This window comes from Ambystoma mexicanum, chromosome 12, assembly GCF_040938575.1.
Source record: "Ambystoma mexicanum isolate Mex_15411 chromosome 12, UKY_AmexF1_1, whole genome shotgun sequence".
Classification (NCBI taxonomy): domain Eukaryota; kingdom Metazoa; phylum Chordata; class Amphibia; order Caudata; family Ambystomatidae; genus Ambystoma; species Ambystoma mexicanum.
The window spans coordinates 512,109,214-512,134,946 of record NC_090936.1 but is presented as its reverse complement, the minus strand read 5'-3'; the positions used below and the strand labels follow the sequence as shown (position 1 = coordinate 512,134,946).

The window sequence follows — 25,733 nt, the reverse complement described above, 5'->3', positions numbered from 1 at the left end:
ACCAATATCCGATCCCTCTGATTTCGGTTTTACTGGATCAATTGGGGTCGGCCAAGGTGTTTACTAAACTGGACTTAAGGGGTGCATACAATCTTGTACGGATCCGCGAAGGCGACGAATGGAAAACTGCTTTCAAAACCAAGTATGGTCTCTTCGAGTATTGTGTTATGCCTTTTGGCCTGTGTAACGCTCCAGCTACCTTTCAGTTTTTCATCAATGAGGTATTCCATGACATGTTAGACCATTGCGTTGTCATATACTTGGATGACATCTTGATCTATTCTCCTTCGATTGCCTCTCATGTCATTCATGTTTCCAACGTATTGCAACGATTGAGGGAAAACCGTCTATACGCCAAACTGGAGAAGTGCATGTTTCATGTCACTGAGGTGGAGTTTCTGGGCTATAGCATTACTAATCAGGGTGTAGAAATGAGCCGTTCCAAGGTCGCTGCTATTTTGGACTGGCCGCGTCCCAACACATTGAAAGCCTTGCAGTCTTTCCTTGGTTTCGCAAATTTTTATCGGCGGTTTATTCAGGATTATTCTGCCCTAGCTTCTCCACTAACAGCTCTCACCAGCACGAAACATCCGTTTAAGTGGAATGCACAGGCACAAACCGCATTTGAAGCCCTGAAATCCGCTTTCACTTCCGCTCCTGTTCTTCAGCATCCAGATATGAACACACCATTTGTTGTTGAAGCCGATGCCTCGGATATAGCCTTGGGCGCTGTTTTATCCCAACATTGTCCAGATACCAAGACTCTCCATCCAGTGGCTTATCACTCCAGGAAACTTACGCCCTATGAAAGAAATTATACTATCACGGAGCGTGAGTTATTGGCTGTCAGAGACGCATTCTTGGTATGGAGACACCATCTGTTGGGTTCTCCCGAACCGGTACAAGTCTTTACGGATCACAGGAATCTCTTAGCCCTGCAGTCGGTGAAATGCACCACGGCTCGCCATGCTAGGTGGCATGAATTCTTTTCAATGTTCAATTTCACCATCACCTACCGTCCCGGTTCCTTGAATTCTAAAGCAGATGCCCTTTCGCGGCTTCATGGACCTCCGACTCCCTCTAACCTTCACGGCTCTATGTTACTGCCTACTCAAGTAGTGTGTGGTTGCACGTTACGTCCTCCATTAAACTTGGCAATCAAGGACTGGGTGAATAACCATCCCTCCGAGTTGGCAAGCCTTGGTCTGGAGCTGGTTCATTCACTACCCTATAAACAGGGCAAGATATTTCTGCCAGATGTTGATACTCGGCGTACCGCCATGCAATGGTGTCATGATGCTGCTATAGCGGCCCATCCGGGGGTTGGTAAGACCTTGGACCTCTTAGGAAGGTGGTGCTGATGGCCTTCTATGAACAAGGATGTGAGGGAATACATAGCTGTTTGTGCCGTTTGCGCCCAGTGCAAACATCAACGTGGTAAACCTGTGGGTCTACTACAACCCATGCCTATACCTGAAGCCCCGTGGAAGATGCTTTCCATGGATTTTGTCGTGGAGCTTCCTTTGGTGGAAGGTTACAACACTATCTGGGTAGTGATTGACTACTTTACCAAGATGGCTATGTTTGTACCGTGCCATGGTGTCCCTACTGCTCCGGTACTGGCGGATCTATTCCTGAAAAATGTGTTTAAAAGGTTCGGCCTACCCACTATGATCATTAGGGATCGGGGACCGCAGTTTACTTCTCGCTTTTGGAGGTCTTTGACCACAACCTTAGGTATCGAGGGCAGATACTCCAGCGCCTATCACCCTCAAACAGATGGCCAAACGGAGAGGCTTAATGCCACCATGGAGCAGTACCTCCGTTGCCTCACTCTTCAGCGTCAAGGTACCTGGGTCTCCGTATTGCCGTTGGCGGAATTTGCCTACAATAATTCCCTCCACTCCGCGACCCACATGTCCCCATTTTACGCTATGTATGGTCGACATCCACGGTCCTTGCCTCTTGATGCTGAGCCAACCTTGCACAATTCCGCTGCCTTAAATTGTTTCAAGAAACTCTCAGACACTCATGCCTTAGTAAAGAATCAACTGGTTCTGGCCCAGAAGCGTTCAAAGAAATATGCGGATGCACGACGCTCCTCGGCTCCTTTGTATACTCCTGGCATGAAGGTCTGGTTGTCTACAAAGAACCTACGATTGTCAGGTCGACGGACCTTGTTACCACGCTTTGTGGGTCCCTATAAGGTTCTGCAAGTCATAAATCCTGCAGTGCTCCGTCTAGCTCTACCTCCTACCTGGAGGATACATCCGGTGTTTCATGTATCCTTGGTGAAACCTTGTCACCCATTGACCAAACTGCCTTTACGCCCGTCTCCTGTCAGAGTACAGGGGTTCGACGAATACGAGGTGGCTGCTATCCTGGATACCAAAGTGTGCAGGGGACGGCGTTTGTACTTGGTCGATTGGAAGGGCTATGGTCCAGAGGACCGCACATGGGAACCAACTGAAAACATTCATGCCCCTGCCCTTATGGCCCGTTTCTGGTCCTCTCGGGGGGGTGAGGTCCCCTTTGCGGGAGGATACTGTTATGTATGGACACTCGTTCCTCGCTAAACCACGGGCTCATTTCCCTTTAAGGAAGGCGAAACCTGGTACCTGGAAATTGGCATGGCAACGCTGGCGTCCACTCTACTCCTCCCTCGGACCACGTCGAGTAGTGCGCCGGATTGTCACGTGAATTGCTTCCTTATTAGCGCCTCCTCCTACTGGTTCGGTGCTTCTGATCACAGATTAGTGGCGTTTGGAATTCTGTTTACCCATATCTGGTTCTTGTTCTCCCCGTTCCTGTCCTTGTTACCCTGTTCTTTCCTCCACAGTGATTGATCCCCTTGGCTCCTCGACGCGGACTGTTTATTGGATTGCCTTTTTCTTGCCGCCTTGCCTGGAATTGCCTCGTCTGGTTTCTTGATCTCGGATTGCTATTGGACCTCTCTTGCCTGCTCCTTGGATACCTCGTTTTCTTCAGGTCAGACCTCATCCTCTTCAATATTCTGTCCTTGGGATTTCTGGAACTTTGAACTGTAGTAGTGGTACACGGACTAGAGACTTCCTGTGTGTACTAGCGTCCTCGTGCCGTCGGGATAGTCTTGGACTGCTTCTTGTGGATTGCTTGGATTCCGCCTGCGAATACTATCCTTCTCCTGGGACACAAACACCGGTAAGCGGTTAACCTTTTACTGATAAGACTGGATAGAAGGAGGGGGGTGGTCTTTGTCTTATTGTTATTGGCAGTTGTTATTACAAAACCTTCCTTTTTGCATTGCATGGTATATCACATTTTACAAATCTTGTGGTTGTGGTGTGTTGTTATCTCACCTATGCAGGTTTGGTTCCGAATTGCTGCATGATACCCTTATCCAAGTCTCCTTGACATCCCGCATTTCAACCCGAGTTGTTCCACGGAGACTCCAGGATTTCCATCGGCATCCATTCTTTTCTCCAATAGATCGCTCTGGTTCTTTCTAGTCAAAACCAGAGGGGTACATTGGGAAGAAGAATTCATCGGCTACACTACGAGGGCAAATCTGGAATCTGACACAAAGAGCATGACTATATTTGCAACAGAGATTCAAGTTAAGGGACATCATAATGATTGTTCTACAGATATCGTATAATACCATCTGATTATCGGTAGTTAGGCTTCATGCAAAGCGTGGATTCAGTGTAGCACCCAAAACACTCAAGTCAAATATGATTAAAGCCCAAATTGTACATTGTACGAGTGCATCTGTAAGTATTCTTATCACACCCATGTAGGTGTCCTATTAAACCTTCGAGCTTTAGATGTTATGTTAGCATTATGTCTCCCAGCTGGGATTAGCTAATGGTTAAACCCGAATACAAATTGGTGAGCCCATTCATAATTCTGTAGCAAGTAAAGTCCAAAAACCTCCCCAGTAATTTATACTGGGGATGCTCTGAAATATGAAGTAGAGATGTTTGACTTGTGGTTAATGGCTATATAAGGCTGTAGTCGCTCCCCCATAAGTGAGAGATTGGGTCGAAAGACACTTACGCAATGTTAGTACGTCTATCGTATCCTGTAAGTTACATGGATGTTTTAGCTAGCTTTCCAGTAGTTCTGACCTTTAACAATACATTGCACAGGGTAAGCCCACAACATGACCAGTTTATTTGTCCTGTACTTATCTCTTTTTGTGACTTACAAATATTGTAATGCGGACTTACCCTTATTGTGGCCTGATTATATACTGCTATTGCTGTATCTCTGGTGGGTAATTTCTCCCTCCAGGTTGGTGTTGTCACTGTGGGGAGCATAGTATATATTAGCTGGTTTTTGGCCTATGCCCCCAATGTGATTGCATAAGTCGCCCCCATGAATTTAAAGTAACATTTCTATTTAGTGTTGGCGAGCTAGAGTCTGTCATCTAAGTATCACAGCTAATATTTACTTGTAAATCTTAGCCGCTTTCAGTGTGTTCTCCATGTTAACTATTGGCATTGCCCCCATACTGTGGCCAAAACTTGGTCTCCACTGCTTAGTCCTTAAACTAAATTTCAAAATGAGAGGTATCTCTTGCCTCTTAATTGACTTGTGGTCCCTTTTTGGGATCCATCACGGCACTCCGCGTGTTGCTAACTCGCGGGCATTGTCTTTAATTTGATATAGGTAAACAGTGCGTGTGATGTCAGGTGCACATATGCGCGTGACGTGACCCATTGTAAATAAAGAAATCCCAATCTTATTTCCTGGCGATATATGTGGTGTTGCCCTGATGTTGCAATTGGGATGGTATTCAAACTTGACAAAAAGTATTGTAGCTGCTCACCCGATCCATACTCTACAGCTGTTTCAACATTCTAACTAGTATGCGTTTGTTGTAACATGAAAACCTATTCCGGCTGGTAAAGTCCTGCATTCGAAGATTCAGGTGCACAGACCTGCAATGTGTGGATAACACTTAAAGCGCCTATTACCAGAACAAGACCAATATTTAAAATGTTTGCTTCGCATTATGATACAGTATACATTATGTGGCGTTATGCTAATTGTAGTAATTTAAAGCTGTAAGTTGCTATTTCGAAGCACTTGTGTCCTCCGACGTATTCCTTATCTATGATATTTGTATCTCCAGCTTGCTGGCCTCGGAAATTTTTTTTCCCAGTAGAGGGCGCTGTGCATCGACGTCCGTCGAGTAGGTGTTCCTCGACAGCCACCGTATCGACGCCGACGTCATCATGCCTATAAATGGCCACGCGCAGCGTCCGTTGCTCAGTTCTGTTTTTCCGTGCTTCGTGTGCCTCGGAATACCGTTGCTCAGTTCGTCAGTCGAAATATATTCATATTTCCTTGAGAAAACCGACTCATACTCGATGGCTTCCTCCTCCGACCCGACGACTCCTCGGTCCGGTTTCAAAAAATGCCGAGACTGTGGGAAGAAAATGTCGTTGACGGATCCTCACAGGATCTGTTTGTGGTGTCTGGGAATCGAACACCAGTGTTCGGAGTGTGAGGAATGCCTATCCATGACGGCGAAAGCCTTGAAGGAGCGTAAGGGGAAGCTCGAGAGAGGTAAGTCAGTTTTAACTTCCTCGAAAGTTTCCGCGGTAGAGTCGAGACATTCGTCTCCTCGCCGTCGAAAGCATTCTCGGTCTAGGTCTCGAAGTGGCTCCCACCACTCGTCGAGGTCTAGACACTCGAAAAAGAGACGTACAAGATCTCCTTTGTCGTCGTCTTCTAGTTCCCCTGAAAGAGTAAATTGCCCCACAAAATACAGCTCTCAGGCTGAGTGGGAGGAATTCAGAAAAAAGATGCTAAGCGTCTTCGAGAAAGCGGCCTCGACCCCCTCGAAGTAAGCTGAGGGTGATACCCCGGGTGAAAAGCCCAAAAAATCTAAACGCCGCGAGTCGACACCCACGGCGAAAGAGTCGACCCGAAAGCGCCATGAGCCATCGGGAAGTAAAGCATCTTCGACGCCATCGTCGAAAGCCCCTTCGAAGCATAGATCGGCGACATCGACGCCGTTATCGAAGGGTTCTTCGACGCATCCGTCGATCGAGTCGACGCCGACATCGACGCCGATAAAAGAAAAACCCTCGGCTACTCCACAGCCAACGGTTACACCGAGAGCCTCCGACACGACGTCGAGAACGTCGTCGACATCCTCAAGTAGGATTCCAATCCTCTCGAGTTCTTCGAGGCCTCTTTCAGTTTTCTCGACGCCTTTGTCGGCGCCTTCGAGGATTTTTACATCGGCGTCGACGACATCAATCTTTTCAAGGCCACTGATGATGGCTCCCTCTGCTTTAGAGATGGGTTTTATACCATTTCACAGGCCAGAGCATCCCCCCTTAACTTCAATTTATGAAGAAAGGGAACATTCTGATCAAGAAAGGCCTTTTGGGCTGGAGAGGACCACATCACCTGAACCAGAGACTTTTGCCTCTGAGGAAAGAAGGTTGAAAGACCTTCAGGATGCATTACAGGAAGCAAGTGGCCTAGACACTTCCCCAGAAGTGGAATTTGTCAAACCAGACTCAGGGGAACATGCTGAAACCCCTTATAGAACCCTAATGTCAAGAATTATGGAGTTCATGGGTTGGTCTGCGCCTTCACCTGTTTTTCAACAGGATGACCTCACAGATATTCTGGATAAAGGTCCACAGGAGGATCCTGTGGTTCCCTTTCATTCTGCCTTACAAAGAAAGATTTTAACTACTGGGAAACTCCTGAAGTTGTCCCTGCGGTTAACAAGAAGTTGTCTGCTGCTGACCCTGAATACCTATCTAAGCACCCTACTCCAGAGAGTCTGGTGGTCCAGGCTGCAACTTCATCAGGCAGTACATCTGCATACCCCACTGCTCCACAGGATAGGGATGATAAAAAATATGATGCCATGGCTAAGAAAGTCTTCTCGGCCTGTTGCATGGCTTTAAAATCTATTAATGCGACTTGTACGCTCGCTAGGTTCAGCCACACTCTTTGGGAGTGTGCTTCATCAGCGGCTGACTGCCTCCAGGAAGGAGAAGAAAGGGACGCATTTTTAAATATCATCAGAGATGGTAAAGATGCAATGTGTGAGTCCCTTCAAACTGGCATTGATTCTGCTGACCGTATCAGCAGGGCCATGGCGGCAAGTACCACAATCCGCAGGCATGCATGTTTGAGAAAGTCCGGCTTTGCTTCTGACGTACAGGCCAGACTTTTAAATATGCCCTTTGACGGCTCTTCCCTGTTTGGTAAAAAGGCGGATGACAGTTTGGAAAAACTGCAAACATCTAAAGCAGCAGCCAAGTCACTAGGAGCTGCAATCCGCCAAACTAATTTTCGTCCCTCAGCATCCTCTTGGAGAGGAAGGTCCTTTTGCTATTATTCCTCATATGGAAGAGGCAGAGGACGGCCGGCTCAAAGAGGCCAAGGAAAATGTACCCGTGGTGGACGGGGTAAAGGAAAGAAAGCCGCATCAGCAGGAGCAGGAGCCGCTTTACCTTCGGCAACTGCATCAGCCGCTCCCAAACCACTCTGAGTTCTCCCATCACAAGACACCTGTAGGGGGCAGGTTAACTCACCATCTGACGGAATGGCAGGCTATTACGTCAGATTCTTGGCCATTGGAGACAGTTGCCCAAGGTTACTGCCTGCCTTTTCTACGCATCCCTCAGAGCCATCCACCGGGGAACAGCTCGCTGAAAGTGCCGGATCCGCTTCTCTTGCAGGAAATTGTAGACCTGCTAGAGAAAGGTGCCATAAAACCGGTACCTGTAGCGGACATGAACAAGGGCTGGTACTCCCCCTACCTTCTCATACCAAGGAAAGACGGAGGACTGAGACCCATCCTGGACTTACGAGAATGTAACAAGTTCCTCAGGAAGGCCAAGTTCAAGATGGTAACTCTCTCTCAGATTCTTCAGGCCCTCCAGCTTCAGGACTGGCTGGTATCTCTGGACCTTCAGGATGCTTATTTCCATGTGCCAATCCATCCCAAGCACAGGAAGTACCTGAGGTTCGCAATTGGCAACTCTCATTATCAATTTCGAGTTCTGCCATTTGGGCTGACCTTCGCCCGAGGGTCTTCACCAAGCTAATGTCGGTTGTGGCTGCAAGTCTAAGGAGGGAAGGGATTCACGTCTACCCTTACCTGGACAATTGGTTGATCAGAGCAGCTTCTTCGGAACAAGCTCGGATCCAACTAGATTATGTCTGCCACTTCCTTCACAAGCTGGGCTTCTCCCTCAATTTAAAGAAGTCACAGATGATACCATCACAGAGACTCCAGTTCATTGGAGCAGTCCTGGACACGTCCCTGGGAAAAGCCTTGCCACCAGAGGTGAGGGCTCAAGATATTCTGCAGATGGTCACCAGGTTTCAAAATGCCCAACATCTCCCAGCCTACGACTTTTTGAGGTTGCTAGGCCTCATGGCATCCTGCATATCCCTAGTGCCAGAGGCTCGCCTGAGAATGAGATCCCTTCAGTGGGCTCTGAGGACTCTGTGGTCGCAATTCTCAGGGAGGATGACAGATCTCCTCCGGATTCCGGACAAGGTAGCCCACGACCTTCAATGGTGGGCCTCTCCAGAGAACATCTTGAAAGGAGAACTGTTTTGGCAACCATGGCCGGAGATAACAGTAGTCACAGACGCCTCACTCACGGGGTGGGGAGCCCATGCCAACGACCTGACCATCAGCGGTCGTTGGTCTCCATCGGAGTCCAGACTAGACATCAACCTGTTGGAGCTGAGAGCCATCAGACTGGCACTGAAGGCTTTTCTGCCGTCTGTACGGGAGAGAAACGTCCTGATAATGACGGACAATACAGTGGCCATGCACTACCTCAACAAAAGAGGCGGCGTAGGGTCACTGCCACTGTGCAGAGAGGCGATGCAGCTCTGGTTTTGGGCAATTCAGGAAGGAATCTCTCTATCAGCAATTCATCTAGCCGGAGAGAAGAACTTGACAGTGGACGCTCTGAGCAGGCAGAACACAGTCTCCCACGAGTGGGAGATAGCTCAGGAAGTCCTTCAAGAGATCTTCGCCCTTTGGGGAACCCCTCAAGTGGATCTGTTCACCACCAGTATCAACAGGAAGTGCGACAGATTTTGCTCAATGGAATTTCCCCCGAGAGGAGCCGCTCATTACGTAATAAGCTGTCGTTAATTTTTAAAAAGTTTGTAACAAACTAATAAAATAAAAAAATAAAGAAAATGTGTTCTTTGTCCTTGTTAAGCAACAAATGGTTGTTTAGCTCTGCCTCTTTCTGTCTCCTTGCAGTCCAGGCACAGTCTCCTCCCCGTTTGCTTTTGGCAGAGGCCATTTACGACTGTCCTCACACCCCGCATTTCCTTTAGCAGCAACTGTTCATTGTTCCCTATGGCTCTGTAGCCCAGGTTCTTTCCAACACTATAATTACCGCTTTGGTGCGATTTCCTGCTGGATGAAAAGGCCTTTCTTCTGTGAGGAGAACTGTTATTCCAGTTTGGTAGCGTTAGCCAAGCTTAATTGTTAATTCTGTGGCATTTTTCCTTAGCTTGAAACAAACTTGTGATTTCAAAATAGCAGCTAGAATTCTCATTCAAGATTTTAAACCATGGGATTAACACAATTACAAGATGGGTTACTATCAGTACAGGCCTCTTAGATTGCAAACATTTGATTTCAGTGTATACATATTTAAAGTTTAATCAGGCAGGCTCCTGACAGCTGTCATCTCTGTAGTCCTCTTTTGCACAGAGATTTCGACATCCACAGACAGGCCACTTTTGCTGTGGAAATCCCTTTATGCTTTCAGCTTTTCAGGACCTTGCAGGTTCCCAATGATTTCTTAAACTAAGTGAATTGTAGCACCCAGCAAGAATTCTGGATGTTTGAGGGTGTTCTGTACCGGCATTCTGCAGTTTCAGCAACAAAGAAACAAGGATTTCAAGCAAGATTTTGGGTTTCATTTAGCAAAGCACTGCTTTTTCCTTCTGTACTCCATTTCCACTTGTTGTGGAGCCCAGTGACATATTCCAGGAGGGGGATCTCTGTTCCACCACTGACAACGTGCGTGGTAGGTTGGGCAGCCATCTTTGTGTGCGTTGCAAAGCGCAATTTTCAGAGGTTTTGGCGCGCACAAGTGTTTTGCAGCCATTTTGCTATTTCTGGCACTGTCATAAGACAGTGCTGCAGCATAGCAGAGCAGAAGTGGGTTACAACATCCCACACCTGTTTGATCTTAGGTTTGCACTAACATATTATGTCTCCATAGTAATGCAGAAAGAGCTAAACTTGTGCTTTGGTCCAACTTGTAGATTTTGTGTTTTGGAAGGAGGCTCAAACTTTGAGAAAAGTCAACTTCCGTGAACAGATGATCTGTCCCAAATAAGTAAGGGTAGGGCAGATAGGGGGTTGTGGGAGTGGGGGTGGTAGGAGGCGTTCCCAGGTTTCCAATTCCCTTTTTTATACTGGACATAAATGCTCTCTGGCCCTTAACATGGCAGTTTCCCTTTCCTCAGACTATCGGTATACTTGAGACTAAGGAACAAGCCACTGAAATACTTCATTTTGGCACTAACCGTGTAAACAAAAATGCAGAAACAAAGCATATAATTTATTCGGTGTCAAGGTTGTGATGTTTTCCAAGTTCTGTCTTTTTTCTCAATTTATTAAATGTTCCTGTACAATATTTGAAGTTTTATTTTTCCACGATAAACACGCGACCACGAATAACAAAGTGCAGTGCGATGGAACCCTAAAAGGGAGGGCTGGTTGAGCATCTCGTGCATGACCTGATTTAAATTGAGATGTCTTTTAAACGCTCTTAAAGGTTACAAGTGTGGTAACATCACCTGAACTTAATAATTGTTGGGTAGAGTCATCTAAATGCAAGGGAGGGACATTCCAACGAAAAATGTAACCTACAATAAATTATGGAATTTAGCTAGTTATTTTCTTTTTTTTCCACATGAATTTTTATTAAGCATTTATAATTTTCAGCAAACAAGGCTCCGTAAGGGAACATTGAAAGGAAACAAAGTCAAGGAACCCTTTTTTCAATGTAAGAAAATTGTTATACTTTGTAACCACGTTCATTTTTAGAGCAATTCAAATTCCATGTTTGCAAGACAAACTTTGCAGTTTTATCTATAAAAAAAAGAAGCAAAAAAAAGATGATCTACCAAAGAAGCCTACCTTTTATACCTTTTGTAAGCAGTGCGCTTGAAGAAATCACATACTTTAGGTGGTGAAAATGTCACTTTGAAGTTTAAATGCCTAACCTCCCTCCGCCAGCTCACTGCTAATACAGGAAGAATTCCCAGCGTTGTCTGCCATGGGTTTAACTAAATGGCTGCCCAGGATTAAGAAACAACTAGTGAACACATATATTGGCGACCTCTCGAAGTGCAGCCGACATCACCTATGGATGGCTCTGAGGTTTGCCTTGCTGGAGAGGCGCCTCATTGCAATTGTTGGGGTGGACGGCTGCATCTGGGCAGGCTTCTTTAGAGTGCAGGATCTGCTGTTCCCTGCCAATGCTATGACGCCTCGGATCCTGTTGATTTGTTTTTTCGCCTTGCATTTGAAGAAAGGCAAGGGTGTCTCTTTGTTATAAGCAGAGCATTTAAAACAGGTGATGGCTGCACACACAACATTGAGTAGATAATTGGGAGTGACTGTCAGTGGTATATCCCTTCAGAATTGTGAATAATGTGTGATTAAAGTAGGAGCGTTGCATAAAAAGCTCCATGCTGTGACTAAAATCATACCCGTTTCGGTCAGCATTGTTATGCAAGGATATCTATTTTGTAAGCTTGGGTTATTATTGTACATTAAAAGTTATCTCTATGAAATAGAATATTATTTTAGCTCTCGGTACGTAGCTGTAACAGCTGGATTTCGGACCGGCCTCAAATCTTAGCTTCATAATTAAATCAAAGTGTGTGACCCTAGGCAAATAATGTAATCTCTGTTTGCCTTAGCTGTCAAAATTGGGAGTCCTTACAAGTGATTCATTTTGCAGTCACATGCTATTCAGAAAAGGCTTGGTCATGGTTTGCTAGATTATTAGCAACCAGGCAAAGGTGCTGACCAATCAGGTGGTCAAGAAATTGGATGAAATCCACCACTAATTACCGATGTTCCCACCTGGTCATGTGGCCTTTTCCCGTGCCTGTCATATATATATTCTTGTTTGCGCAGTCACTCCATTCACCACTACCCAACCCCGCAAAATACCTCCCCTCCCTCCGTCAAGCCCTCGCACCACTCCCACACCACCACCTTACAACCACATACCTCGGGTTGCTGGCGTGTGTGCTGCAGGCTCTATGCTCCCCTTCATGGCTGTCTGCATGCCGGCATTTGAGCAATAAAGGGACCAGTTCCCTTTACTCTTTCTGTTGACAGCCATATTTGTAGTTTTATATTGTTTAGGGAAATCGGGCAGGCGCATAGTCTTGACATCGATTTCTCTTAAATAAAGACAATCCTATTAACATCCTGGAAGAATGCCCCATGGTGCGAATAGCTATCTAGAACATGTAAGGCAGCGGGCAGAACTTGTACAGGCCTTCATTCTGCACCAGGCCCTTGCTGTGCTCGTGCCTACCTGGCTCAGGGTGGTGAGCAGTTACCGGCCCTGTCCGCCGGCTATCGTGCTGTTAATGACTACATAGCTTATCATTGACAAAGCCAGCAGTAATGGCATGTGGGTAGAGAAAGGGTGTTCTTGATGAATGTATTCAAAATAGAAAGACATATTTGTTTCCAAATTGGTTTGTAGGTCGCCCTGAGGATCTTGGTTGCAGCCCCTGATTTTATTTATATTTTTTAATGGCTGGGGTGACTATATTGGCTGTAGTTATACTTTCAATTGAAAGCACAATGATAGAAAAAATTGATTATGTAGCAGTAATACCGTTCTTGCAGCAGCAAAATGTAGGAGAGTGGGCTTTAGAAAGTGCACTTATACTTGAAATAATAGAAGTGAATACTTATTTATTATATTGCTGTCTACTTTGTTGTGTCTACTCATTGGCTTTAACTACCCTAATTACAAGTTTCATAAAACCAGTTTTTGTTTATATTGCAATGATTTTAGAAGGTTGAGTCAGTGTCGCATTACAGGGTTGGTGGCATGGGGCACATTCTTGTGTTCCCCCTGGGCGCCGTATTGTCTGAAAACTGCCAAAGAGCTACTGTCACCCCTCCTCTAATCCCCCCCCCCAAATCATCCCCTTCCCAGGCCAAGCAGTGGAGGGAGCACTCCTGGGCTGGCTTGAACTATCAAAGGGAAACATGGTTTCCCTTTGACAGTTCGTACCCCAGCGCGCATGTCCAATGGGCCATGCAAGGGTGGGGTGTTTTGCTTCCCCCGCCTTGCATGAACCTTTGGGGATGCAGGCTAGGTTACTGCAGCTCTGGATATTGGAGGAGGCGCTTCTGTCCCTCCCCATACCTTTCGAGCTGCCGAGGCATACTCTATGGAACACACCGACTCCTACGTGCATGTACATGAACCAGGAAGCACTCCCCGGTTCCTGTTCATGTTGCTCGGAGCCAGAGAGCTGTCTCAGGGCCTGGGGGCAACAGGTAAGAAAAAAGGTGAATCTATGCAAGGCTGCGTGTGTGATGAAGGAGTGTATGTTGTGTTGGTGTGAATGAGACCGTGAATGTGTATAATTGGATGCCTGAAAAAATGCAGCACCTTCTCACAACCCCCAAATCAGAGGCGTTCTCACCGTGCTGGTGAGTGGGCCTTTGATTTGGGGACATCCCCTTACCCCCCACCTCCCAAATCAGAAGCCTACTCACTGTGGTGAACGAGCCTCTGATTTGATGCTGCGTGGGGATGTGGTGCATTTTCTACTGGGTATCAATGTTAAAGCAAGCATGGTATCCTGTCTGCTTTAACAATGATGCCCAGTAATGAAAATGCCATGCCAGAAAAAAAGAAAATGTAATCATACTGGGTAGACTGCCATTTTGGTAGCTTACTGTGGCATGACATTTTTACTGGGCATCTATGATAAAGCAAAATTAAGTGTTACTAGGTGTCGGACATGTTTTCTTATTTGTGGCATGCCATTTCCAATGGCAAAGACAACAGGAGTATGTTCTTATGTGCAGGCACTGGCTTATAATGACAGTCAGCTTGGGCATTTTTTTTATACTGGCATATATTGTGGGGAAAGACATAATGTAAATGTGTTGGGAAATGCTCTTGTGTACTGTTGGTGACTTGCTTCTGTTGGATTTTTCATGCATTACCCTTACAAAAACGATTGCAAGCTGTCTGTGATTTTACCCAATTTTTCACAGAAAGCGTGTTGTATAAATGCACTATTTTAACCCATTATTCAAAAAATGCTCTCCAGAGTAGAACCCCCAGAATGCCCCTTGGTTGTTTTCGGCTCCATCTCTACGATTGGTCGCTCACACATATTTGTGGCACATATTCACGCACTTCCAATTAAAAAATTCACCAGCCATCACTGGATTTCAGTGATCTTATATTTTAGATCTAGTTGGACTGCAGGAACGTCATACTTTGAATTGTCCACTAGATGTCTCTGCTACATCAGTATCCCAGTCAGTAAAAACCCTCAAAGTCTACATAGACTCTAACCTCTCCATGTCTAGGCAAGTCAACGGCATTGCATCTTCATCAGCCTACCACTCTAATCTTCTCAATGCAGCCAGACCCTTCCTGTCTAGGGAAAACTGCCTCACCATTGCCAGAGCCATTATTGGGTCCTTTCTGCTGGCCCGTCAGTAAACAATTTTGAGAAACTCCAATCCATCCAAAACAGTGCTCTCTGTGCCGCCATTGGCATTACCAAAAGAGACCACATCTCTGCTGCCAGGTGACAGGCCCACTGGCTACCCATCAAAAAACGTGTCCTCTTCAAGACATTGGTCATTGCACATAAATGCATTAAATTCTGGCCCCTAACTACCTAACTTGGAAAATAAACAGATCAGCATCCTGCAGACCAACCAGAACACCTTATGCCAATCTACTCACAGTGCCCAAAGTCAATCGAGCCAACCTTTCATCGCTGCCACGAAATGGAATGCCCTTCTACCCCACCTCTGAAATGTAACTTCCCACCTACCTTTCCGTAAAGCCATCAAAACACTGCTATTTGTTTGAACTCAACAGCTGCTTAGTGTCATGCACTATACCATGTCATCTGTCAAATACCTAACTGTATGTAATGCTCTTCATATGTAACACTGATATATGCTCTATGTAACTAAGTTGCTATCCTGTAACAGCGCCACAATGCGCACGGGCTGTTGTGCGGTTTATAAATGTAAAAAATAAAAATGTAAGTATATGCCTGTCGTCTTCTGCCAAAGTGGTACACCCCATTTCGGTGCGGCCAGTTTTGCGCGCGCCAGTTTGGCGCATTTAGCCGCAAGACCCATTTTGGGGCGTCCAGTTCAGCGCAGAGATCTTTTGGCGCCAGCATGTTTGGGTGGAACAATATCACTATTAACATTTTTTTTTAACAAAAATTCAGAATTGGTCGGACGCAAACCCAGGCCTGCAGGACTGACAGACAGGAACCACAAGGCCATAGAGATCTCATTGTTTTCGTATGCACAATTTACATATATTTACCCAAGTAATTCTGAATGCTGTGCTTTCCTTTTTCTGAAACATGATGTATATATATTTTGCTTATGAACACACCAAGATCTGTACGGCCTTGTGGTTATGCCTTCGGTCTTGTAGTCCAGCTGGCCCGGGTTCAAGACCGCAGAAATGCTTTATTTTTTATTTTATTAAAATGGTGACGATGTCGCGGCCAACTGGTCATGCCAAAACGGGTCTTGCGGCCAAGCGTCCGTGCCAAATCGGCCTGTGCCTAATTGTGGCGCCGAAATGTCCTGCTCCGCTGCCAGAGAGACTTGGTGCCAGCGTACAGTGCTAAACGGAAAGCTGTGAATCAGTCCTCAAACGTATCCTCTCACATTTGATTGGCAGCTCAGCATTTACATGCGACTAATAAGTGGCACGTTTTACCCCCTCTTTCTGCTCAGGGAAGTGAAGGCAAAGCTGTGGCGATGCCGGAGACGTGGCGAGGAGGTGGTGTTTACAAACTGCAATACACGCATCCCTTGTGTGACGACGGCTCGGCCACACTCGCCTGTGTGCCCATGGGGAACCTGATAGTCATCAACGGTAAGTGTCCTGCAGAGTAGAGTGCTGGAAAGCCTGACATGCGTCTCGGGGTAATTGGTGGGCTGCGATGGGGTAGTCCCTCTTTTATGTTGTTGGCCGTCCCGGTTTTTTGTTTTGAAAATCTGGTCACCCTAACTTACAAGTGTTCCTCCTCATATGCCATGTCTCCTTATCTGTACTCTAATGCAATAGTTTCGCCTCATAGCCAAACTTAAAAAGACTGAATGAATATACACTGTTCATCCAAACTTTGTTTTGTGAGGGCGAGGCTCCATCTTGTGGGACCGAACACAATAACTATGTGAAATTAAATGGTTGTATTGCTACATGATCCCATGCGGCTAATTGTATACAATTATAGTATGTTAGAATTAATTTAGATTTTAAATAACAAGATGCTGTTTTAAACCTAACCACTAGATGGCGAGATTATGTAGCGTTCGTGTATCTATAACCGATATTAAACTGCAAAGTTAAGGTTACAACAGGCAAGTAAACTTGTAAATATTAATGGGACATTATCCTTGGTAATATGTGGGATAAGAGAGGGTCGCCACAATGTTTATAGTTTTGCAGTTTGGTCGTGCCAATCTGAGTGCCGCGGATATGTTGATGAGCTGAGATATGTAAGGGGGAAGAAAGAAGACAACCAGGGTATCGCAAAGGCGAATATGCCACGACCAAACAGTCCACTTTGCAATTTCTGGGGATGACATCACAAAGAACCGATAAGGGAGTTCATGTTTAGAGTGAAGTGCGTGCATTCATTGACATTTACGATAACGCTTCAGGGCCTTGGAAAATGCTGGAAAGGCTAAACGTTTACAATTGCAAGAAGTGCTTGATCATAATCCATTCTTTCAAGTTATTGAATGTGTGCAGTAGTTCCTTGATGTTAGGCTGAGACGTGTGGCAGTCAGAGAAATGTATGGTTGAACCTAGCAAAAATAAAATGTAGTCCAGACACCATTTCCTTGGTAATGACATTTTACCAATTCAAGTGACGTTGCAGGAGCCATAGCAATTCCTGTCATCCCTGTGTCCTTCAGCCTTAGGGTGGTCAGAAATAATGGTCAAAATGAAATGTTTGCGTTTTATGTGGAAGTTAGATTTGCAGAACGCTATGTACTAGCTCCTTGTTCCTCAGTGGCAGCTCCTGGTCCCTAACTAATGCTCGATACCCAGGAAATAAGTTTAGCTCTTGCATAGCCAATTATAATTTCACCCTTGGAGATTGTCTGCAAGGTGACCCTGACAACAGCAATTCTCACCCGTATAACCTTTGACCCATGGCCATCAGAGACAGGGGGAATGATTTAGATGCAGGCTATGGGCGGACCTTCAAGTTCTTGGCGTATGTAGCCTCAGCTGACATATAATCCAATAATTCATCTCTTCTTGTTACTTTGTAACAGTTACCGCAAAGTAGGAAGGATTCATTCGAAAATGGATGCCCCCGGCTAGCCGCAGGAGTCATTTTGAGGGTTACGTTTTCCAACTAATTTCAGTACTTACATAAAGTCCATTTCAATTTTCCAATGGGTCATTGATGTTAATTTTAATGTTTTGTAAAGAAAATGATGTATGATACCATTATAAACCTTTAATCCTACGGGTATCCTTGCATACAATAAAGTCGAGGCTTTTTTTGTTTGCAAAGTAGTTATCTGCAGACAGATACACTTGCAACCGCGAAACATAGAATTTGACAGCAAATGGACTGTTAAGGCCTATCCTGCCTACTCATAAACTCATGTTCTTAACACACAACTTGTATGTGCTCTCCAGATTTATCCTCCATCATATTACATACAAGTCCACTCCCTCAATGCATGGTAATAAAATAACTTCTAGCAGTTTTTGTAGTGCTCTTGCACAATTGTCTCTTGCCAAGATTCACCAGGGCGTTTCCCTCAACTTGTTGAACAGAGTTTGCCCATACATTCCAATATCATTACTTTTGAGATTTGTGTTCTCGTTCTACAAAGCACTCCTCGGTTTAGATGTTTGTGCTTTGGTGCTCCATTTTAAGCATGTCAGTCTTGAAAGCATCCCACACTGAGGCAGAAAGCTGGTTATCAATGACCACATTTCTCCAGTGTGTGTTTGCCTTTTAATCCCCTCTCTTCTGGAATGTGCTAGACCTTGTAAAGTGGTACAGCGATCCATTGAACGCAAGATAACAGGTTTGTGCATACTATTTCGAGATTACTGCATTTCCCTCTGACTGGTTGGCTATTCAAACCATTCAACCAGGTAATAGGATATCCATATGCTTTTCGTTTCATGTTTGAATTGGACTTGAGCTGTCCAATTAGCTAGTGAATGTGAACAATTACTTAGTTCAAATTGATTCCTTTCATAGCTTTGAGTAGGGGCTTGGAATACCAGAATGGACTCTGTTTCCAAATTTCTTTTAAAACAAAAAACATCAATGTTTTTAATAAACAGAAATCCTGTTTGTTTTATTTAAATGAGCAGTTATGACTGTTAACATTAGATGTTAATGAGTTTTTACATTTTTTAAACATACCTGCAACTGGTTTTTATTTTGTCTTCCATTAAATGAGAACACATGGAGTATGTTTGCTATACTGGGCACACAATGACAGGCCATGGTTGACTTCTCTCACGCAGTGGCCATGTAGAAACCCAACACAGATATATAATGAAGTGATCATGAAATGGGAGACTAGACACTTTAACAATAGGGTTGCCAGCAACAAACAGTAAAGCGGGGGAAAGTAACATTATTCTGTCTAAAGCATGCAGATAAAACTATAATGGCGGAATGAAAATGTATCTATCTCTGAAAAAAGGACTATAACTGCTTGTTTGTTGAGACGCTATGCAGGCACTTTGTATACAGATTTTACCAAATATCTATTCTTGGCTTTCTTTTCAAAAATATAAAGCCCAGTGTTTTATAAAAGGGGAGGAAAATCCCACGTATGCGTTTCCTAAATTGGGGTGAATTTGTTTATGTGGAAGCAGATTAGGTCTGCGCTGTGCAGAGCAGGACTAATTTGCAGTTATGGAATGAGGCAAAGTCACCCTCTTGTTTGCAAAATCTGTTTGTCGTTCTACCTCAAACAGACACCCAAAATGTAACGTGGTTTAAAAACATTGATTTCAGTATTTGAAGTCTTTGAAGCAGCACCTCCCCATGTGTTGAACAATGCATTGCTTGAAATGTACCTTTACTCCTTGATCATGAATACACTGTATACTCAGTGGTTTTTGTGCTACTGTGAGCCCTCTCACTCCACCCCCTTTCTTGGTTAGCTTTGCCTGCCTGATGTGAGCGGTGCATGCACCCAGCCACTGCTTATCCTTTCCTATGTTTTTTTTTTTTGCTGCTCAGTCAGATCATGAATGATAGGTGCCTTTAACCAACTCCATTATGTATCTCCGTTTGTAGCAACGCTGAAGATCAACAACAACATAAAAAGCGTGAAAAGACTGCAGCTGTTCCCGGCATCGTACATCAGTGCCCGAGAGCAAGGTACAGAGTGCTCACCTGCTTGGGAAGCTGCCTTCCATGACGATGTTTTGTTGTACAACCATTGTATGAGGTTTAGTTCAATGTTATTTCGCCACAATGGCGTGCAGGTGTGCAGGCATAGTCCTTTGTGAATAGATATGATTGTGGTGAAATGATCGCGCCTTGAAACACTTGTGTATAGGCGCGTTACAAATGCCTTATCATATCATATCATATCCCTGATGCTGTGGAGCACGCTCTTGTGTCCCTTTGGTGCCTCTCATTGTCCTGCAGCTCCTAAGGAAGCAGGAAATGTTGCAAGCAGTCATTGTGCTTATGCTTATTTTCCCAAAGGAGCAGTGAAACATATGGGAACTCATTACAAGTTTGGCGGTGCAGAAATAACCTGCCGGTAATAACTTTTACCGGCATATTTCTGCACCAGGCTGGCTGTAATTACCTCCAACCAACAGCTGGAGGTAATTCTGCCATCCCGCCATCCAAAATAGCCGGTATTACCAGCACCGGTAATGCCGGCAAATCGCTCCATGCAGTCCTATGGGCCTCCATGGAATGGGGATTTACCAGCCTTACCGGCACTTGTAATTTTCCCGGTAATTCCGGCAGACCAAGTGCTCGTAACGGTATTACCTTTTGGTGGTATCCCCCTGGATTTATCGGTGGGATGCCACCAAACTCATAATGACCCCCATGGTCGCTTGCCTCTTTTGCTTCTGACCCCTTCATGTGAAGCCTCCTAAAGAAAGTAACCCAAGCTCCAGCCCAGTTTGTCGACACAAAGCAGGTCAGAAACACAAGCTCAACCGCCACTCTCCTAAATGCTATTTCCCCAGCCCCTGCTCTGTTGAGTCTAAAAATATTAACATCTGGCTTACCCAGTGATCTAATAATCTTTATTTTTTTATTGTGATATGGTTTATAAAATAAATCTTATTAAATGACGTCATTATCTACGCTATGACACCCAAGGGTTTGGGCCTAAAATAAATGCAATAAATAAATAATGCAAAACTTTAAAAGGGAAAGAAAAAAGCTACGAATAAGTAAGTTACAACAGATCCAGCAGCAATATAATCATAAAATCACATTAGAAAACAATAGAATTTCATTGAGTATCTTAATCAATAATGTCCCAGTACACATTCTACTCGCTTAACAATAGCTAAAACAAAGCAAATAACTGCTAATTAAAGCCCCAAATTCGAACCTGTCAAAAGTCCTAGCCCAGAAATTCTCACCTCAGCACTTATGAACTACTATTCAAAATAGTTGCAGGGAACTCATGTTAAATGGACAACTGTGAATTCAATGCGCAGAATTAATCTGACGCATACATTTCCTTATGCAGGGAAATCATGAAGGGAAACACTTTTTTCCGAGTCCTTTCCCTCTGTCCTTTTTTCAATTTCAAGGAACTTGTTGGTGTGCTCCGCTACTTTTTGGTGTGCTCCGCTGGCCCCTGTATCATCACCTTCCCCATATGCGAACGTATGGGCGGCTGGGATTAATCATGCGAAAGGTGCGATAGTAGCACGTTTGTTGCTAAGAAAATTCAAGTTGCTGCAGGTTTACGGATCTACGTGATCCGACTGCGGCTGATTTGCTCGCGGCCGTAAAGTTTGCTTGAGAAAGGTGCGAACCGCCAAAAGTTTGCACCTTTCTCATGCGAACACACGTACATACCCACATCCCACCCACAACACACTCCCCACCCACACCCTCAACACACCCCCAAAATAAACCCCACTTACCTTCTTCACGCTGAGTCCCTGCGGCTCCATTTCCCTTTCACTTCCGTGATTGGGAACCGGCGCCACAGGGTCCCTTTTTTTTTGTTTTTTCTTTTTCTTTTACGGGGGCTGCCGGGGTTTCCCCCTCAACCCCCGCTCACTATATTGTGAAGTATAGTGAGCGGGGTGTTGCGGGGAACACCGCCGCAGCCCCAGTTTTATCACTATGCCTGCAGTCTTTTGTTGTTTTTACTTACCTGCAATGCTACCATCAAAGGTTCGAAATTTTGGTGTTCGAACCTTTGGTTGGTAGCATTTATAGACCTTTTTGTATGTGCAACCATTTAGATACAGTCAAAACGTACAATACCAGGTTTACAATGACTCCTGACCAAAGTAAATCCATCAAGAGCTAGTGGCTTGAGCTTTCTAGACAATGTTGCGTGTAATCCTCACTTCATTTGAATGAATCTTCTTATCTTTACTACCAGCAGCTTGTACTTTTGTGTTTTTTGTTTTATCAATAGATCACCCTGTTAACTGCTGCTGTCTTTTTAAGTTAGTGAGATTATCACTTTATTTTGATAGAAACTCTAAGCAGCATTTTCTCCTGCTCTTTGCAACAAGCCCACACTCCTCCTACTTTGTCAACTAGAACATCTGCGTGATGTTTGTTCTTATTGCATGTTTAATGGGTGAAGGTTCTACCCTGCTCCTCCCCGTCCCTCCAGCCTACTTCTGCAGGAGTCTGTCCTGATACATTCTAGTTTCACCATCACCGTCTTGTGGCCAATGCTGGATTTGACTTTTATGGACTTCATTGGTTCACGGTGCGTCACCCTTTTTCATGGTGGCCCGAATCATGCTGTTCCCATCTTCATCTTGTATCCAGGTTTGCAACATTATGTGTTACTACTGACTTCTGCAATTGTATTCGCACACCCCTCTCGCTTCTCCACTCTTTTTGACTGCTTACTCTGTTCTCTCCTCTTCTCCCTTTCTCTCCCTTTTTCCATCTACTCCCCTTCTCCCCTTACTTTCTTCTATGCACTTACTCTATCCGAATTGTCCCTGGACCTAGTACGATAGCAACCTTGTCTGTCTCCACCCCCTTCGCTTACTTGTTTTTTGTACTACCCCCCGTACCCTTGAGCACTATCTGAAATGTCGTCAGGCCTAGCACGATAGTCACTTGTTTTGTTCCTCCCCTCCCTTTCTGCACCCCTCTCCCTCACCTTTTGTTTTCTCTGGCTCTACCAGAAATGTCGTCAGGCCTAGTACGGTAGTCGTCTGTCTGTTTGCATTTCCTTCCCACTCTCCCCCTCCCTTCCTCATCTATGTCTTAGCTCTTGCACTATCTGAAATGTCGTCAAGCCGAGTACGATAGTTAATTTCACATCCTTACTGTTCATGGCCTGTAAGAATGTCATTGTATTTTCCCTTGTTCCCTCCCTTGCCTTGAAGCGCCTTGAAACACATTGTGTATAGGCGCTATTTAAATAAACTATCATAAACTATCATAAGGTACCGTTTCTATACAAATATAAATGTATCAGAGTTGCCCAGGCTGGACAAGGTTGAACCTTTCTTTGCTACCTGTGCCCCTTATTTCCTTTAGGCTACATTGTATTCTGTGCTCCAGGACCTGCACAACACAACTTTTTCTTGGGTACTAGGTTGCTGACTCGTTGCTGCTAAGCCATGTGGCATGGCATGTGCCCAAATATCCCACTAGCCCACATATCATCTTATTCTTTTTGCAGAGGATAATGTTGCAGGCATCTACAAAGATCTCCAGAAGCTGTCGAGACTGGTGAAAGATCAGCTGGTGTATCCTCTGCTGGCATCAGCACGGCAAGGTAAAGATCAAAGCATATCCGACATTACGTTAGTGGGCATTAATAGAATACGTCTGCAACCTGTAACAACACCTAGATCTATAAAGTAGGCCTTCGAGCTACCCCTTAACAGAACTGACATAGGTCCACTGTTCTTCACAAGAGTACACCTGGAAATGGTAGAGGAGAGAGGAAGCCACAAGCGGTGTTGTAATTATCAGTTCCTTTTCCTGAAATGTTTCTTCCAAAAAGATTGAACAATAGCGTGTCTTGGACAGTGTCAAATATTTGTTTACGTGTTCCCAAATGTGTGTCCATTTTAGATAGCTTGAGACTGGCAGAATATGTGAGAACCTTTACCTCTTCTGTTTATCTTTCAACCATGCATGTTTATTTCTATGTTCTTTAATGGCACCTCATATGTTTCCCTTTGTAAATGGCCATACTTAGCTAAGGCCTCCTGCATGGCCACAGCATTGAAAGGTTCATTGTCAGCATACATTAAAATGGAATGGCTTTCAGTGCCAGCCGTAGGAGCAAATTCACATGTGTTAGCTTGCAAGTCCTAAACTGTGATTCAGGGTAAAGGTCCCTTTACTTATTTAGCTTTGCATCCTGGCTGATTTACTGACTTTTTCCCTGACAAGTCCTAATCTGCGGCCACATTAGAGCTGCACCTCTGTGATGTGCCCCAGAGAGACCATGAGTCTTTCATGGTTCGGTAGACCAAAGGCACCCTGTTCACCATGCATGTAATCTCACCCGATTAGCTTTATTGGCTTCACTTACTGGTGAAAGTTTGAGCTGCATGTAACTTTAGTGGTACACAGCTGTTGTACCCTGACAGTGTCCCTCCCAAGATCCCTTGTACACAAACTGGTACTGAGCTTAACAGCTACCTTTTGTTTTTATATAAGAGTGGGGATATAGATGTAGCCATACATGGTGATGGCCACTGTCAGCCCCATAGCGATGGTTTCTGTGATCAAATGTAGGTTTGGCTAGTTGTCTGGAATCCAGTTACTATCAATATCTGAGAGAAAGCCTGGAAATAGCCTCCAAAGGTTTCTCTGCGGCAGCATCATAATGATTGGGTGGTTGCCATGTGTTTGAAAGGATGCACCCTTCTGATTAGGAGTGGATTGTTCACTCTGCTTCCAAAGTCCCTGTGTAACCCCAAGCTTTGCATCCTTACTTTCAAACAACAGAGCTGACCTTGGGAACAGCCTGAACGAGAACATGTTCCTAAACCAAAGGGGCCTGTGCAGAAGCTTTGCCTTCCCTCACGTTGGAGGCTCTACTGTTGTCTGCATATATTGGATTTCTGAACTGACCAGAGACAACCCAAGAACTGGCGCGCATGCCCCTTTGCCATGTTAGTTAAAGTTTACAGAGTGCTCTTCTAAAGAAAGTTCTGCTCAGACCCAACACAAATATTCAGGAGCAACACACAACCAGAGAGTTGATACCAGACATAGCCTAAGCACTGTCGGCATGAAAGCAGCAAGCAAACGAATAACTTTCAACAAACGTTTGGGCTCAGTTAAGCCTTGCCCCATCTGAACCGCAACCGCTGTGTTCTGACTCCACTTTCTGATAACCAAATCAGTATCATGTTCAGCTAATCGGAATCCGGTCTGCCACTTCCAATGCTTCCTTTCAGAGACAAACTTCCTGTTGAGCGGATAGAGGTCTCGAAGCCAAGCTTGGTACCCAAAGGACCCGTCCGACGTGGAACATTGCATGCTGTCCTAATGGTAGGGGTTTGACTATGAACATGGAAACGATTCTTTGTAAATCAGTCTATGTAACACTAACTTGCGCATCATATTGCTTACCTTCACCAAAGATGAACCATTTTTCTATTGGCACTAATGTGTGGATATTCCTTGTTTAATGTTATATGTTTTGCACTTTTGTCTTGAATACGTCCTGATCCCCTCATAATTGTTGACTTTTCAGCCACTAAAACCACTAAATGAGCTAGGGAATGCTTAAGGGGAAACCCTGCTATCTAGCTGCAGGTAAGTATCATTGTTTGTATTTCTGTAATGGAATTCCTTTTTCATCACTAACATACACAGTTGGCAGTTTCGGTAAATAGCAATTAAGTTGTGGGTCTGTCTGTCTTGTGTATTTCAAGGCTGCCGCTAGATGTGCCTGCATTCTTCACTGGTCCTACTTGCATCATCCATTCTGTGGAATCTCGTTTTAATTGTCTACCACTGCTACTGGCTGACTAGACTCATTCCCAAGGCATGGTTTCTCACAAGTTGGCAAGAGAAATGTTCCTCCAGTGAGAGTATATTCCTACTTCGGGACTTTTAATTTGATACACTAGATGCAGCATTCCATTTTTATTTGTAAAGCTACTTTAGTTGTTTTGATTAACTTTACATTGTAGCTAGAGATATGCATAAATGAGAATTTATGGGCCTTTCACAGTTGACCACTTCAACCTAGTAACTGTGTGGCTACATCCAGTATTCTTATTTTGTGGTATCAG

General features: G+C 44.8%; 1 protein-coding gene across 3 annotated transcripts in view; it reads left to right on the top strand.

Moving 5' to 3' along the window:
* The window catches only part of FBXO7 (F-box protein 7), a 415,977-nt gene that overhangs the window by 191,427 nt on the left and 198,817 nt on the right, over nucleotides 1-25,733 (top strand). For all 3 annotated transcript variants that reach the window (XM_069628791.1, XM_069628789.1, XM_069628790.1), the window contains exons 5-7: nucleotides 16,013-16,154; nucleotides 19,576-19,659; nucleotides 23,153-23,248. In XM_069628791.1, coding sequence (XP_069484892.1) covers nucleotides 16,013-16,154; nucleotides 19,576-19,659; nucleotides 23,153-23,248 — 322 coding nt within the window. The remainder of the gene's footprint in view (nucleotides 1-16,012; nucleotides 16,155-19,575; nucleotides 19,660-23,152; nucleotides 23,249-25,733) is intronic.